The following is a 15097-nucleotide window of genomic DNA, read 5'->3' as shown; positions in this document are numbered from 1 at the left end:
CCATCTAACACCCTCCATCCGGTAAAAGCTCCACCCTCTCCGGCCTCTAGGGCTTTGTGGGTGCTGCAACTTCTGCTTAGAAGGCCATTGCTCATTTCTTAACTAATTCCTACTTATATTTTAAGACAGTCAGGAAAGTTATCTCAAAAGGAGAAATTGCCTCTGACTCAGTAAGACTGGATTAGGTATCCTTGCCATGTACATCCATAATACCCCTAGTTTTCACTTGATCACAATATTTATAATCTGTACTATAATTTTCTCCAATTAAAATTTTCTCCAAATCTACTGTGAGCACCTTGAGGGTGGGCTGTGTCTTTTGTCTCCCACTACAGTGTTTGCTACACAATAGGTGTTCAAAAAAGTTTTCTGATGCCCCTTCAAAAAAGGAACTTACTGGTCACAACTGAAATTGCATTTTGTTTGCAGTTCCTCTTCTGCCCCCAGCAGAGTCACTCTCCTTTGTAATCTATCCTGCCCATCTGTCAGTCCAAACTTCTTCAAATTACTTCTATCAAGGTCTTTCCTTCCTAAGAAACTTTGGCCTCCCTATTGTCTATGACAGCAAGTCCTAAACTTGGTTTTCAAGAGCCTTAATGTCTGTTTGGTTCTACATGTTCTGTTTTATTTCCAGTCTCTATTCTCCTTTATTTCTGGTCACTTCAGATATTCTGCCTTCACTTTTCCTACTGAAATCCCAGCTGTCTTTTCAAGACCCAGCTCAATAATCATTTCCTCATTGAAGTCTTCCCTGGCTCTTTAAACACATACTGAACATATAGTTTACCACTTATTTGGGCACTTACACGTCATCTTGATTGGATGTAACCTCTTCCTGGGTGGGCCTTCTCTCCTCCACAAGATGGCTTAAGTTCCTGGGGGGCAGGAATCGTATCATAATCAATACAGCAGTAATTATTCAATTTCAAGAAAGTGAATAATAACACATTATACCAATAAAATGAAAGCTGCCCAAATATGGAATTTGGACTTTAATTTGAAAAACACCAAGAATAAAGAGGAAGATTAGTCACTATCTAAGTTTGTCCTTTGCTGAGAGGTATATAAACTGGGAAGATGGATCACATAGGTGTAGGTGTAAATGAAAATAATTTTACTTGTGGTAAGTCATTATTAAAAGGTTCAGCAGGTCATTACTATACATTTCCTCCAGGTCATCACATTTTCTCTAAGGACATTTAGTTATCATCTTGAACATTACACAGTGGGTTCTGTAGAGGACTGCAATGTTACTCTGTAACATCATATATATAGTAAGGTTGGGCATGTGAGTCAAAAGGAAAAAGGTACTCCAAACCTATTATCCCTACAATATTATGTAAGGTGACAACAGAGCCTATGGGAGTAGACCATGCTTTTCCTCAAGCAAAAGTTCCCTTGGCATACATGGTTGTCCTGTGGATCCTGCTCCATGACACTTAATTAATACACTGAATTAATCTAGAGTCAAAAACAATATGTTGCCTTCACAAACTCGTATTTCATTTTAACAAGGCCTTCTAAAAGTACAAAGGTCTTGATGAATTGGGCAATTGGGATTGACATGTATACACTGATGTGTATAAAATTGATCACTAATAAGAACCTGCTGTATAAAAAAACAAATAAAATAAAATTAAAAAATTAAAAAAAAAATACAAAGGTCTAACTGAAAAGATTATTTGATGATGTGAAGCACAAATGCAGTGTCAAGCCAACAGAGATAGTTGTTTTGGTACCTGGTAACTTTTCAGTAATCTCAAATTGCTTCATGTATGTTCCTGGCTACTCTATTTAGCCACTGGGTCATTTCCATTTTTATTTTTGAGTTTCTCTTCCTACAATTAGAAACTGAAAACTGTAGTTCAAAGCAAAATGGAAAATACATTAGAATCTCATCTTTACCAGTTCTGTGGTTTTGGGCAAGGTGTTTGACTTCTCTGAGCCCAGTTTTTTAATCTATAAAACAGGAATAATAATATGCATTTTGTAGAACTGCTGTCAGAATTATCAACATATGTAAAATAACTAACACCATACCTGGCATATAGTGAGTGTGCAACTATTATTCTAATGTTAGTTGATTTTTTTTTTTGATGTATCATGCTGAGTAATGAAAGTCATATTAGATGGAACGTTTACTATTCTGGTGCAAAATACCTAAAATAACACACTAACAATCAATTTCTGATGACCTCATAAAATCAAAAGATACAATCACTGTTGTCATTAATATGATCTTTAATAAATGGAATAATGCACCATTTTACAGCAAGCCATTTTTAAACCTAAAGAACTTTCTTAAAATCTTCTTCTCCAATGTCTCTGTATCAATACAATCTTTTTATTTAGGTTTATATATATCAAAGCATTTACTTACAGTTATTCATAGAAAACTCTTTAGTGGCTTAATGTCAGCTTTCATAGTGGCATCAATAGATAATACAAAAGAAAAGTGATTTGCTTTATTTCATACTCATACTGATCCATCAAACACAACTTATACAGCATAGCAAGGTCTCAGACGGCTTATACAAAAGCAAAAAAACTGAAAGCAATTATTTATAAAATTCATATATGATATTCTATTGGTAATGTAAGAGCAAAACACACCAACAAAAGATACCCGTTAACAAGAAAGAGGGTTCTGAGGAATTGCCAATATTTTTCAGCCTTTCTTATTCCAGAAAAGCATCCTCAGAAATGAATACTCTGTAGCTTATGTTTCTCCTGTCCATTCAGAAAAAGCATGGCAGCTACACATTTCCATATTTCAGCTACTACAACATCCTAAGAGTTAGTGTATTTTACAATTATCCATTTATCTTCATTTGAAAAATTGTCAACAGAAAATTAAGGATGATTCCAGCTTATACAAACACTTATACAATATAATCTCCATGGAAACATGACAAGGCATACAAAAACTGTTTAAATAAATAAATGTGACCAGAAAAAGAAAAGCCACAGAAGCCAAGCAATTCAATATTAAACCAGGACCTATCTTTGAAGTTCATCTTTTATTAATTCAGTGTTCTTACTGTTAAGCTTCTTTAAAAATGTTTTCCCTATCACACTTAAGAGGATTGGTAATAAGGTGGAGGGCCTGAGACAACAGACTGATTACAGATAACTTCACTGCAAGGATTTTAAGTATACATATACAGCTTACCAATTTGGAGCTTAAACTTGTCTGAAAGAAACATTCTATTTGGATCTGACAATGTGATAAATAGGTTACCATAGATTACCTTCTCGAAACCGTCCAAGCTACTACGAAAGCTATAAACTCACTAGTTCACTTTTAGAAGACAGTTTAATAATGTTAAATTACCTCTTGAAAAATTTTACCTCAGAGGAACTTTACCAAGTTCTCCAATTAAAAACACAAAAACAAAATGAAACGGTTTGTCCCATCATGTATAACCATTTAACCAAAGAACAGAAATCGTTTGAAGACTGTGCTTCAACTCTAAGGCCTAAATATGCTGCAACAGCTAGCTAATTAGTTGAGTCATTTCCCTCTATCCAGTAATTATAAAACTGGGCAAGTTTTTATGATTAATGAAAGCTGATATTTATGTAAATGAAGTCAAATCATAAGATGAAACATTAAATGAACTGTGTGTGCAACAAATTCAACTGTATCTAACTGCTTGTTTGCTATCAATTGAAGTTTTTCAGTGTGCAAAGGGATGAAAAGGGCCCTGAGTTTTTAAGTAATATTATGTCTATAGAGCAAGTCTAAAACAAGATGGTTCTGAAATCTAAAGGTACAAATAAAATGTAAAAAACCCACATGTTGCCTTTTAAAACATTAAAAACAAAAACAAGTTGCAGTTTAAAATACAGTAATTTGCTTAAAAATTCAATCATTAACTGGACGCCCTAATGATGTGATAAGATTCCTTGTCTCTTACCCAGATTTTAAAATCTGGGTCTCAAATCAAGTTTAAAAAATGAATGTTACAACATTTAATAGTAACACTATGAACATCACAGTAGTAAAGGAATTAGAATTTTCAAGATATAATATTTATTTTAGGCATGATTTTAGTAAACAGCATAATTTTTTCTGAAGTATTTACTTTTCAAATGTTATCAGCCATGAGATAAAATCCTCAATTTTTCCTTATATGCACAAATACTCAATGTTAACCAGTCACTTAAAAGTTAAATGAAAGTTGTTAGAGTCCAGTCTATGTTGCAAAACTATGATGAGTATTCCAAAAGTGGTCTGCAAAAATGTTCATAGATAATACCTGATTATTGTAGGGTTTGCTTTTGAAAGTTAATATTGTATTTTGTGTTTAATATTTGATACAAAGAAATATGTAAAATGTTGTGGCTCAATCATAATGAATGCTAAGCGTGCTGCAATATAGGTTAAAAAGGAATAGCAAAATGATATACAATTCTGTATGCATGGCTTTTTACTTATAAACTAAGGAGAGTATAAAATCATAAAACTCCACAATAGAAAATGTTAGATAATATAAACTGAAGTGCTGATTTGCTGACAATTTGATGGTTGGATCCACTGTCAAATGGTAACATCTTAATTCTCAATTCTATCCTATTTAACTATTACTTAACTGGAGTAATGAATTTGAATATAACAAAATATAATTTTAGGTGTTCTTAAATATAAGTAGGTATTAAAATAAAACTGAGGAGAAAATACTAAAGGAACCAAAGTAATTCTGTCTGAAGAACTGAGACTTAGGTGTTGAGAAGCCTGAAGTATACTGAAGAGTAACGGATATAAAATGAATCAGGAGGGAAGTAGAATAGATATGAAGAAAACTTTCCTGACACAGAAGATTGCAAGTCAGATAATCAAGGGACAGAGTAAGTGAAGACAGAAACCAAGAGGTGAATGAAGGAAAGTAATGCGGAGGTGCATCAGAGTGCCCTGGGATTTTTTTCTTTTCTTGTATGTTAGTTTAATCTGGGAACCTGTAGAAAATCCTTCTTTTGATATTATTTGTGTAAACTAGTTTAAACAGTGATTTGCCAGATTTACTTAAGCAAGGATTATATTTAGGAATGGATCATGCAAGGTAGTTTTGGCTAAAGTTTACATAGTTCAGAATCTAAAAGTTAAAATGCACTCTTATTTGCTGAAGAGCAAACTGACAGCAAAAGGTATGAATATTTAGAAACTTCCTAGTCTGAAAAAGACTCCTGGGGTGTCTGTGGGAGTGTTATACAATTTCTAGGATAACTGGTCTAGATAATCAACTAACGTGTGTCTAGATTTTAAGTTTAATAAGTTAGCTTGAAAGATAGAGTAATATATAAAGCAATCTGTGAATAGTTATGTAATAACCTGCATATAACTGGTAGTAAGTTTAACATAAATATATAAAAGGTTGTATAGAAATAGAATGTAATCTCACATTCTAGGAACTAATTACCTCCAATGAAATTTTCATTTTTATAAGAAAAAAAACCCCAAAAAGTTTGTTGAAATTTTTTTCCACTTTATATGACTTTGAAGAGAGAGGTTTAGAGAATGGAAAATTCAGTAAATAGCTGCAGCCTATCAGGTGTTTCATTTGGCTTTAGAAGCCAAATTAGAAAATATTTTAAATAAAAATACTTGCCAAATTTTATGATAACTCCCACTGAAACACATACTTACTTGAGTGTTCCTTTCTTTAATTATTTTCACATTCAGAACCAACACACATTTTCTGGAACAAGTGGATACCTGAAAGGAAGCTATACAAGTTGCTATATAAAAAGGACATTATCCTTCTATCCTTCCTACATCCTCTTCAATTAGTTCTCTGGATTAGTAAAATTTTCTAAAGTCACTTTTAAAAGCAGAAATTTTCAAAATGAAGTGAAAGGATTGATGAGACAAAGTGAACATTAAATTAATTCCATGAAATCAAATATAGAATCAATTTAGGAAAAGGTCTCTGTTCCCATAAGCCTTCGCTTTTCCCTTAAAATTTACTTTACCTTTAGTTCTGCAGTATAAGAATGTCAGGAGTGAAGAGAAATGAAATGATTTTAAGATTCATGATGGCAGATGTGGGATTGAATTTTGTCTTGAATTAGTAATTTTTTCTCAAGCAACAATCACCACAGACATGTCTGTACATCTCCTTTTGTTTGTCTAATTTCTAAAGTCATTAAGGTATCTGGTTTGGCTTATATAAAAGCCACAATTGTGCTGGGGTATAATGACTAAATTTCTTACAAAATGTCTGTCCATTATGCATACTGTCATACAGTGTATAGGCAGTGTGGTGTCGATGAAAGAGATGTGAAGAGAGCAAGCCTAGGTTAAAAGTCACAGATTTGTCAAATACTAGATGTGGACCTCGGGCAAATTACTTAGCTTCTCTTAGCTTCAGTTTCCCCATCTGTAAAATGGGAATATTAACTATAATCCTCATACGGTTGCTATGAGGAGTAAAAGAGATAATGTGTGTGTGTGTGTGTGTGTGTGTGTGTGTGTATATATATATATATATATATATATATCCCAGCATTCAGTATATAATAAATGGCCAATTAGTATTAGTATCTACTCCTTTGCCTTCCAATAAGTTTTTACACCAATATTTTTTTCCAATTATGCATTTAAAAAGAGGGAACGTTTTAGGAATTATAATTAAATCATTTTGTCTAAACTCAATTCAAATCAAGTTCTTTCAATGACTTAGTTCTGGTATACAATTAGGATAGTTAAGGGAATTAATATTAGACTTTGATTACCTATTATGATGCTTTTAGGGTTATAATACTTTTAAGGTTGAATTTTAGTATTTTTTCATTAAATGAATAGCCTTTAATTCAAAGGGACCCAAATGCTTTTCTACATGAAAAATTTTATGATGGAAGTTAAATATTAGATTTAAGATACATTATTATTACATGAATAAAGTTTGCAAATGAGTATTTTAAGTAATCTTGCTTGCTTGTAACAGCAAACAGATTCTAAAAGTAAATGAGTCTGATGTACAATTTAATTTAAAATTTATTAAAATGATCTACACTATTTCTCCTACTTTTCCAAGAGTCTACTAATAAAAACATGGGAAAAGGAAATTATCTGTTTTAAATATGCTCGCATAAAAATGGGAAACTATAGGAGTTCTTTTAAATTGGTATACCAATTTTTGAAAGCATTTTACTATTAAACATTGAAAAATGCTGAAAACCTTACAATTAACTGGCCAAAACACAGTGTAGTAGAATGTAAGACAACTCTTCTGTCAGGAAAAATGAGTTAGACCTCAAATGGTCATTTACCTTCGATGCTTCCAATTGGAGAAGGAATATAATTTATTTGGACTCAAAGATGTTCTAGAAATACTTAAAAGTAATATCCTGGAATGCAGTTGAAAGCCATTGAAAATCAAGAGAACCAAGTGAAAATTCATTGGAAAAAATACAAATAATTCATTACATAGATTAAAAAATAAGAAAATGAAAAATTTTTATGCTAGATGACTGAAAAATATGTTAAGGATCTGAATCAAGAGAAGGGCCAATAAAATACAAAGGGTGGAAATCCTGGGTACTAGCAAAATAATGTTAATTCTAAGAATTCAAAACCACGTTCAGCAATCTAGCTGAACATCTCACTTCATAAGATCACAGTAGATGGCAAACAAAAGAAGGCTTATATGTACAAGTAAGTTATAAATATTTTGGATAGCAAATTGGGAAATTTAGGCTGTCTTTAGCTAAATGATGTGGATAGAGGAATATGAGTGAGAAAATTTTGTTCAGGAGATAGAAACTTCAATCAGGAATTTGGGATTTGTGTTTTCCTCTCAGCTTGTTTATCTCCCAGAGAAATCTTAGAACTTAATTAGTCTATTAAGTACTCTGAGAATCTGGAAAAAAAAAAGTGAGATCTTCATTGTTTGCAAATTGATAGAAAACAATTTGTGCTCACAAAAAAAGTCCCTTATTTGACATAAAGTGCTTTATTTAAAAAAACATGCAGAGATTGTTTTAGAGACGATTATCAGTAATGAAAGAAGCAAAGGAAGCTTTAAAAAAACAACATGATTTGAATATACATAATATTATCACTAAAAGGTACATTCTAATATAACGTAAATAATAAATGCTCACATATCAAAGATGATATGAAAAACTGGCAAATGGAAAAATTATGAAAATGGATTAGTGAAGAAACAGTTTTGAAAACAGAGAGGTTAAGTCTCAGGCTGCTCAAAAATGATAGGTTTGGCAGCAATCCTTCCTTCCACAGGGATTTGGCATGCCAGTTGAATGATTTTTCCACACAGTGTTTTAGGTCATGGGAAGAGGAATCATTTTCAGATAAAGTTACCAGGCTTTGCTTGGGAAAAGAAAAAAAAAGATACTACAGGTTCAAAACTATGAATTACTTTTGGAGTTATTTTAAACAGGATGTAATTTTATTTGAGTCAAACATGGCCTATTCCAAGAATGAAGGCTATAATACTATATTGTGTTAACCATCTATCTACTTAAAAATTCCATATAAGTATAGCTCTATAAGTTTTCTGATAAAAATGTGCTACTTAAATAAATGAATATGGAACATGAACATACATATAAAAAAATAAAATAAAATGGAAAACAGCTAATATTTGACTTGCTCATTGTTCTATGCTCTTACGAACTTCCAAAACCAGAATCAAATATGTTTATTAAAATGCCTGGAAGGAAATGTTTAGGATTTGGAAGGATAAAAGAAATGGCATTTCAAATTAGGTTTTGGTAGTTCTTTCTTTAGAGCCCTTTGAGACAATGTTTTTGCATTCTCCATAAGGAGAGAGAAAGCAAGAAATCAGGTAGCTGCTTTCACTTGTGCAAAAATTCACTGTCAAAGAACTGACCTGCTGAAAGTATGGAGGATGGGGGAGGAAAATGTTCATATCATGGAAGAATGCGTATTCTGTTAGGAAGAGAACTTATGAGAAAGCTATTTGTGGCCTATAGACTATTGCACATTCAAACAAAACACAAGAGAAAAGAAAGTCCAACAGATAATGTGTTCAGGAACATATCAACATAGAAACTAGCTTGTGCCCAGAAATAAAACATGGATACCAGACACCACTGCAGTCAAACCTGTCTTAATTTGTTTCTGATTTAATGACCTTTAGAAACTGGTCCAAACTGATTATCAGCAATACATTGTTTTTGCTTTTTTTTCTTAAAAAAATATTTTGAGACCACTTCTGATACACACACATATAATTCTGTGGTCATAAAAGACAATATAACTTTAGCGAGACTAAACAAAAGTGCAAAACTTAAAAAAAAACAAAATTAAAAAATATGGAAGCATAAGCTAAATTTTTCTGCATAGCTGAAATCTATTTAAAGCAAGTCCTTGTTGCAGGGGTGGGAGGGGGTACTGACAGGAGAATAAAGCAGTTTTTTTTTAATGTCTTCTGCATGTTTAAATGATGCAAAAAATAATTTCACTCCATAGGCTTGGAAACATTTCACAGACAGTTCATTCCTATATCTTTTGACACCATGGTTGTGGCAGTGCCTCCTTCTGCAAGGTAAACAGCGGTGCTGGATTTGGAATGAACTGCCCTGTCTTTGCCATTGTTGTTGACCTCACAGTCCAGTGGTTCAGTGGAGATGACCCAGGTGGACGGGCGCCACCGTTTAAGAGAATAGGGAGTTTTCACACGTTTCTTGATTTTTTCACCAGATCCTGATTTGCCATCTTGTGTTGACTCACCTACTGAAAATAAAAGTGCAGAAAAATGAACTATATGTAAAGAAACTATTAAAAAGTAAAAAGTTAGGGTTGTAACTGGAAAAGAGATCAAACTAATGTCTACAGGAGGAGCTAATGAACATTTCTTGAAATTTATGATGCCAAGCAATATTTTTCTAGGCAAAACTTAACCAACTTATTTTTGAGACTCTGTAAGCCCAACGTTTTTATAACTGGTTGAATTATTCCATAGGGCAAGGAAGAAAATATAGAAAAATCACAAAAAGCAAAAACAGAGGAGAAAATTCCAAGTTCTCAATTGTATTCTCAAATACTTTGGTTATTGGTAGCAAGCCTAACTTGGCAAAATGCATTTAATCATTCTACTTCATGCTCAAAGTAGGCACCTGGAATATAATACTTTTCAGAAGAATGACATAAACACTACAGTACAAATTTTCTACTAACTTCCCCGTCTCAAACCTGACAAGACATTTTACTGATATGGAACCTTGCCATAAGGTATGTCAGCTTTTCTATAATACAAGCCACTCAAGCAAGGGGCTAGATTCTACTGATTTGGGACAGCTGAATCCCTTTAGTCCATTTCGTAGTCCTTGACAACAACCATAAAACATGACTTAGTTTTTTTTTTATAAGTGCTTTATAAGTGCTATCGGTCTAAAAGAGAAATCATTTTGTACAATGATGACTTAAAGATTTTGGTGAGCTCTCCTGTCTGTGTTACAGTCCCTCTAGGACCATAAACCAAGTATCAAGTTATCTGTTTAAGCTGCTAGAGGTCCCATAGCACAATGCTACAGGCATGTGAGAGACTCAACACACAACTCCTGAAAAAACTGACATTAAAAACCAAGAACAATTTTATAGTTTTTTATAGTGACTTTTCTGAATTTTCTCTGGACTTTTAAGATTTATTAAGATTAGTCAGATAAAATCTAAATGTGTATATAATAGATATAATATGCTCAACAAACTGTTTCAAAAGTTATACTGTTATCATTTTACTTGGATCTTTTAAACTGGTGAGTACTTTATCTCAACTATTCACAGAAAGTATGTGAGTTGCATTATAAACAAGCAGCTACATAAGGCACATATTAAATTGGTAATTATTCTGATTATTGTGACACTGACTTTTTAATTATGAACAAAAAGATTACTTTTTTCTTTACAACAGTCTAATTACTTTTGAAGTCCAATAAAATGTGGAAAAGTAAATACTGCTGTTGAAACACAATCTGTTTCTATCTAAGAAGTTACTTAAAGGTCCCAAAAGACAAGCAGGAGAGATTATACAGTCCCTCCACTTACACTGCAAACTGCTGTCATCAAGGACATTTGTGGCTGAAAGATCCAGAGAATTAGGCCTCTGTGCTCTTCTAGGCTTTGATGGTCCAGGGTCTGCTATTGTGCTTGGAACACCCTGTGTAAGAACATCTTGCTCTGAACATGGATTGCTGTTGTTGTTATTGGAATTAGTTCGGCCGCCTTCCAGTGGCCGTTCCCTCCTGTCCACAAGACGATCCAGAACACCTTCATCATGGCCAGCCTGTTGCTCTCGTCTCAGTAAAGGTTCATGCTCATCAGGACTGGAATTAATATTCAGCCGGGTGTCCTCACCAATGAACTGATTCTGCAGCATTTCTTGGGCTCTATGTGCCACTGTGTTAGCTGTCTGGCCAGATGGTACTACCCCATTGGCATACTGGGTAGTGGCAGCATGGGAGTTAACATTGTGGTTTCTACCTGCCACACCATTCATGGTGACCGTCACCACATGAGGTTCTGCAGCATTGATTGTATTCATCTTGGCAACTCCAGTTTCTACTTGTTTCAAGTTTGATTTGTGCTTGCTGCCAAATTTCAGCCGGGGCTCCTTTGTTGAATTTTTGGTGTTTAAAGGCAAACTAGTAGGTCTCTTAGGAAGGTTCTGTTGCTTGGGGAGAGGATAGATCTGAGCAGGTGGGACATCAGGAATTAAACATGCTTGGCCATTTGCAGCCTGTGTGAAATCCTGCTGCCCAGTCACTTCCACCGCAAGCTTTATGAGGGGGTAAAGCAAGCTAGAACTGGTACTGCTCAGGGGGTCTGGCCCACTGAACTGTTTAAGAGAATGCTCCATGAGATTCTCATCAGAACTTTCCTTGAGGTTTTTATCAACTTCTTTTGGGTCCAGCTTGTTGGTCTCCAAGTCTTCTTCTGTCAGTTGTAAGCAGACAGGGGTTGGCCCGATTGTCTGTGAAACATTTGTAGCATGCAGATTTGTTTCATCTGGGTATGGCATCTCAGATATAGTGGTCATGCCGGTGCTTGGAGTGAGGCCAGTGGTGTTTGTGGTTGTAGTGTTGGTAGACAGGCTGGTGACGCTTGTTTCAGGGCTGGGGATTCGAGCTTGTGCTTGCTGCCGTTCATAGTTAATCGAGTTTCGGTTCTTCTCCCCTATAGTCAAAGGAGTGCTGGACATCGAATGCTCAGAGGAAATATTCTTCACAATGCTGTCAGTGTGATGGATAGAGTCTTCAATGTATGAGGAAGAAGAATAATCTGGATAAGGACCAATCTTTGGCACACGCCTGTTGTGTGACAGGTTGCTTAAAGAAAGAAAAAAAGTGCCACATTGAGAATACATTTATGACAAACTGACTCTCCAAGTTTAACACCTCTGATTTTAAAGTATGAACTGCTTTTTATTTTATTTCTAACCCACAATATCCTAGAGATTATTTAAGAAAAAAAATTCTAATCAAATATTAATCAAGTAACAACTAATAACTTGCTAAAGGCTAGTTTTATACTATTTAACCCTACCAAAAAACCTATGTCGATCTAGATATGATTTTTATAGATGTTCATTATTTTGGTTTATAAGAGTTATTATTTTTAAAGATCTCCCCTATAGTTTTGTAATATTAGCAAATATATCTTTATAAATTGTACATTTGCATGAACTGTGAAGTTCCGTGAGAGGAGGAACCAAGGCATGTGTATTTTGCATTTCCACCATTCTATCTTTTTTTTTTTTTTTTTGCGGTACGCGGGCCTCTCACTGTTGTGGCCTCTCCCGTTGCAGAGCACAGGCTCTGGACACGCAGGCTCAGCGGCCATGGCTTACAGGCCCAGCCGCTCCGCGGCATGTGGGATCTTCCCAGACCGGGGCACGAACCCGTGTCCCCTGCATCGGCAGGCGGACTCTCAACCACTGCGCCACCAGGGAAGCCCTCCACCATTCTAGATACACAGTGGCTACTCAACAAATATGTTACCAATTAAGTTCCAAATAGTAAAAAGAACACAAGCTTTTAGGTTGTTCCAAAGTGTTCCACTAAATGGCACAGTCTAGCAAAAAAACATACCTTCCTAGGTAGATTGGGCCATATCAATGAAGGTCTTAGATATGGGTCTTAGAGCCTGGAGTACAAGGCAGAACGTGACACTCATATTAAAAAAAAAAAAAAAAAAAAATCAAAGATTCAGGGACTTCCCTGGTAGCGCAGTGGTTAAGAATCCGCCTGCCAATGCAGAGGACACGGGTTCGAGCCCTGGTTCAGAAAGATCCCACATGCCGTGGAGCAACTAAGCCCATGCGTCACAACTACTGAGACTGTGCTCTAGAGCCCACGAGCCACAACTGAGCCCATGTGCCACAGCTACTGAAGCCTGCGCACCTAGAGCCCATGCTCCACAACAAGAGAAGCCACTGCAATGAGAAGCCTACGCACCACAAAGAAGAGTAGCCCCTGCTGACCGCAACTAGAGAAAGCCAGCATGCAGCAATGAAGACCCAAATATAAATAAATAAATTAATTAATTAAAAAAAAAATCAAAGGTTCAGAACTGCTCTCCAGTTACCAAGGGTTTTTCACTGTCACTGTCACACCTTGGGAGTGATGGTTCTTGAGCATCACACTGTAATATATTTATGTTTTAAAAATAAAAGCCAGGCCAAGATATGGAAGCAACCGAAGTGCCTATTGATAGGTGAACAGATACACTATATGATTTCACTTTTACATTAAATCTAAAAAAACAAAACAAGTGAACAAACAAAACTAAACAGAAACAGAGGTACCGATACAGAGAAAAAACAGGTAGTTGCCAGAGGAGAGGGGGTTGGAGGGAGGAAAGAAATAGGTGAGGGAGATGAAGAGGTATAAAATTCTAGTTGCATTATAAATGAGTCATGGGTATGAAATGCACACTGTGGGGGAATATCATAAATAACTATGTAATAACTTTGTATGGTGATATACTGTAACTGGACGTATCTCAGTGATCATTTTGAAATGTACAGAAATACCAAATCACTATGTTGTGTAACAGGAATTAACATAGTGTTGTAGGTCGATTATATTTCAAAAACAAACTCATAGAAAGAGATCAGACTTGTGGCTACTAGAGGCAGAGGGTGGGGGTAGGAGGAACTGGATGAAGGCAGTCAAAAGGTCCAAACTTCCAGTTATAAGATAAATAAGTACTAGGGATGTAATGTACATGATAAATATAATTAGCACTGCTGTATGTTATGTATGAAAGTTGTTAAGAGAGTAAATCCGAAGAGATCTCATCACAAGGGCAAAGAATTGTTTTTTCCCTATTTCCTTAATTTTGTATTTATATGAGATGATGAATATTCACTAAACTTATTGTGATAATCATTTAATGATGTATGTAAGTGAAATCATTATGCTATATATGTTAAACTTATATGGTGCTATATATCAATTATACCCCAATAAAACTGGAAGAAAAAATGAAATGAAATGAAATGAAATGAAATGAAATAAAATAAAAGTGAGGAGAGTTTTAACTAAAACAATCAAGTATAAACATTGGGAACATTAATAGATGCAAGTGTTATAGCAGAAAAGCAGCAACTAAAGGAGAAGAAGTGCTATGAAGAAAGACTGATGAAGTTATTATGAGGGGAATAACAGGAAGGGGAGGAAGAAAAAAGCTTTTGTACTGCACAAGAAAAGGAAGTGAAGGAGGGCTGTAGGGTAGGATTCAATACAATGAAACCTAGAGTGGAATGAGTGTGGGATGAACTATGATTTGGAGGAAACTATTTAGAAGACATGAAAAGAAGCATGTAAGGGGTAGAGCTGAATAACACAGGAGGCAAAAATGGCCAAAGAAAGGAGGAGCATCAAAGTTTCTTCTTACCAGTCAAGAAAAGTTAAAAAACACTTAAAGTAAAAGTAGCTGACTCTTAAGAGAGATGCAAATAGCATACTAAAGCACATAGAAAATACAGAGATAAAGGGAGATGGAAGAGGAAGACTATCTTCAGGTGTGTGTAAAATGAGAAAATTTATATTTAGAATTGCTAGTCTCTATCTTCCTTGACTTCCTGATATAATGGGAATAAAGGTT

General features: G+C 34.8%; 1 protein-coding gene across 1 annotated transcript in view; it reads right to left on the bottom strand.

The window, feature by feature from the left end:
- Positions 1-2223: 2223 nt before the first annotated feature.
- The window catches only part of BMPR2 (bone morphogenetic protein receptor type 2), a 204893-nt gene continuing 192019 nt past the window's right edge, over positions 2224-15097 (bottom strand). The window contains exons 12-13 of the mRNA XM_081242108.1: positions 11036-12315; positions 2224-9724 (exon numbers count right to left, since the gene is read on the bottom strand). Of these exons, the coding sequence (XP_081098234.1) occupies positions 9474-9724; positions 11036-12315 (1531 nt within the window). The 3' untranslated portion in view covers positions 2224-9473. The remainder of the gene's footprint in view (positions 9725-11035; positions 12316-15097) is intronic.

This window comes from Mesoplodon bidens (genome assembly GCF_964165515.1).
Source record: "Mesoplodon bidens genome assembly, chromosome: 8".
Classification (NCBI taxonomy): domain Eukaryota; kingdom Metazoa; phylum Chordata; class Mammalia; order Artiodactyla; family Ziphiidae; genus Mesoplodon; species Mesoplodon bidens.
The sequence above is the reverse complement of the archived record's forward strand: the minus strand, read 5'-3'. Positions and strand labels throughout refer to the sequence as shown.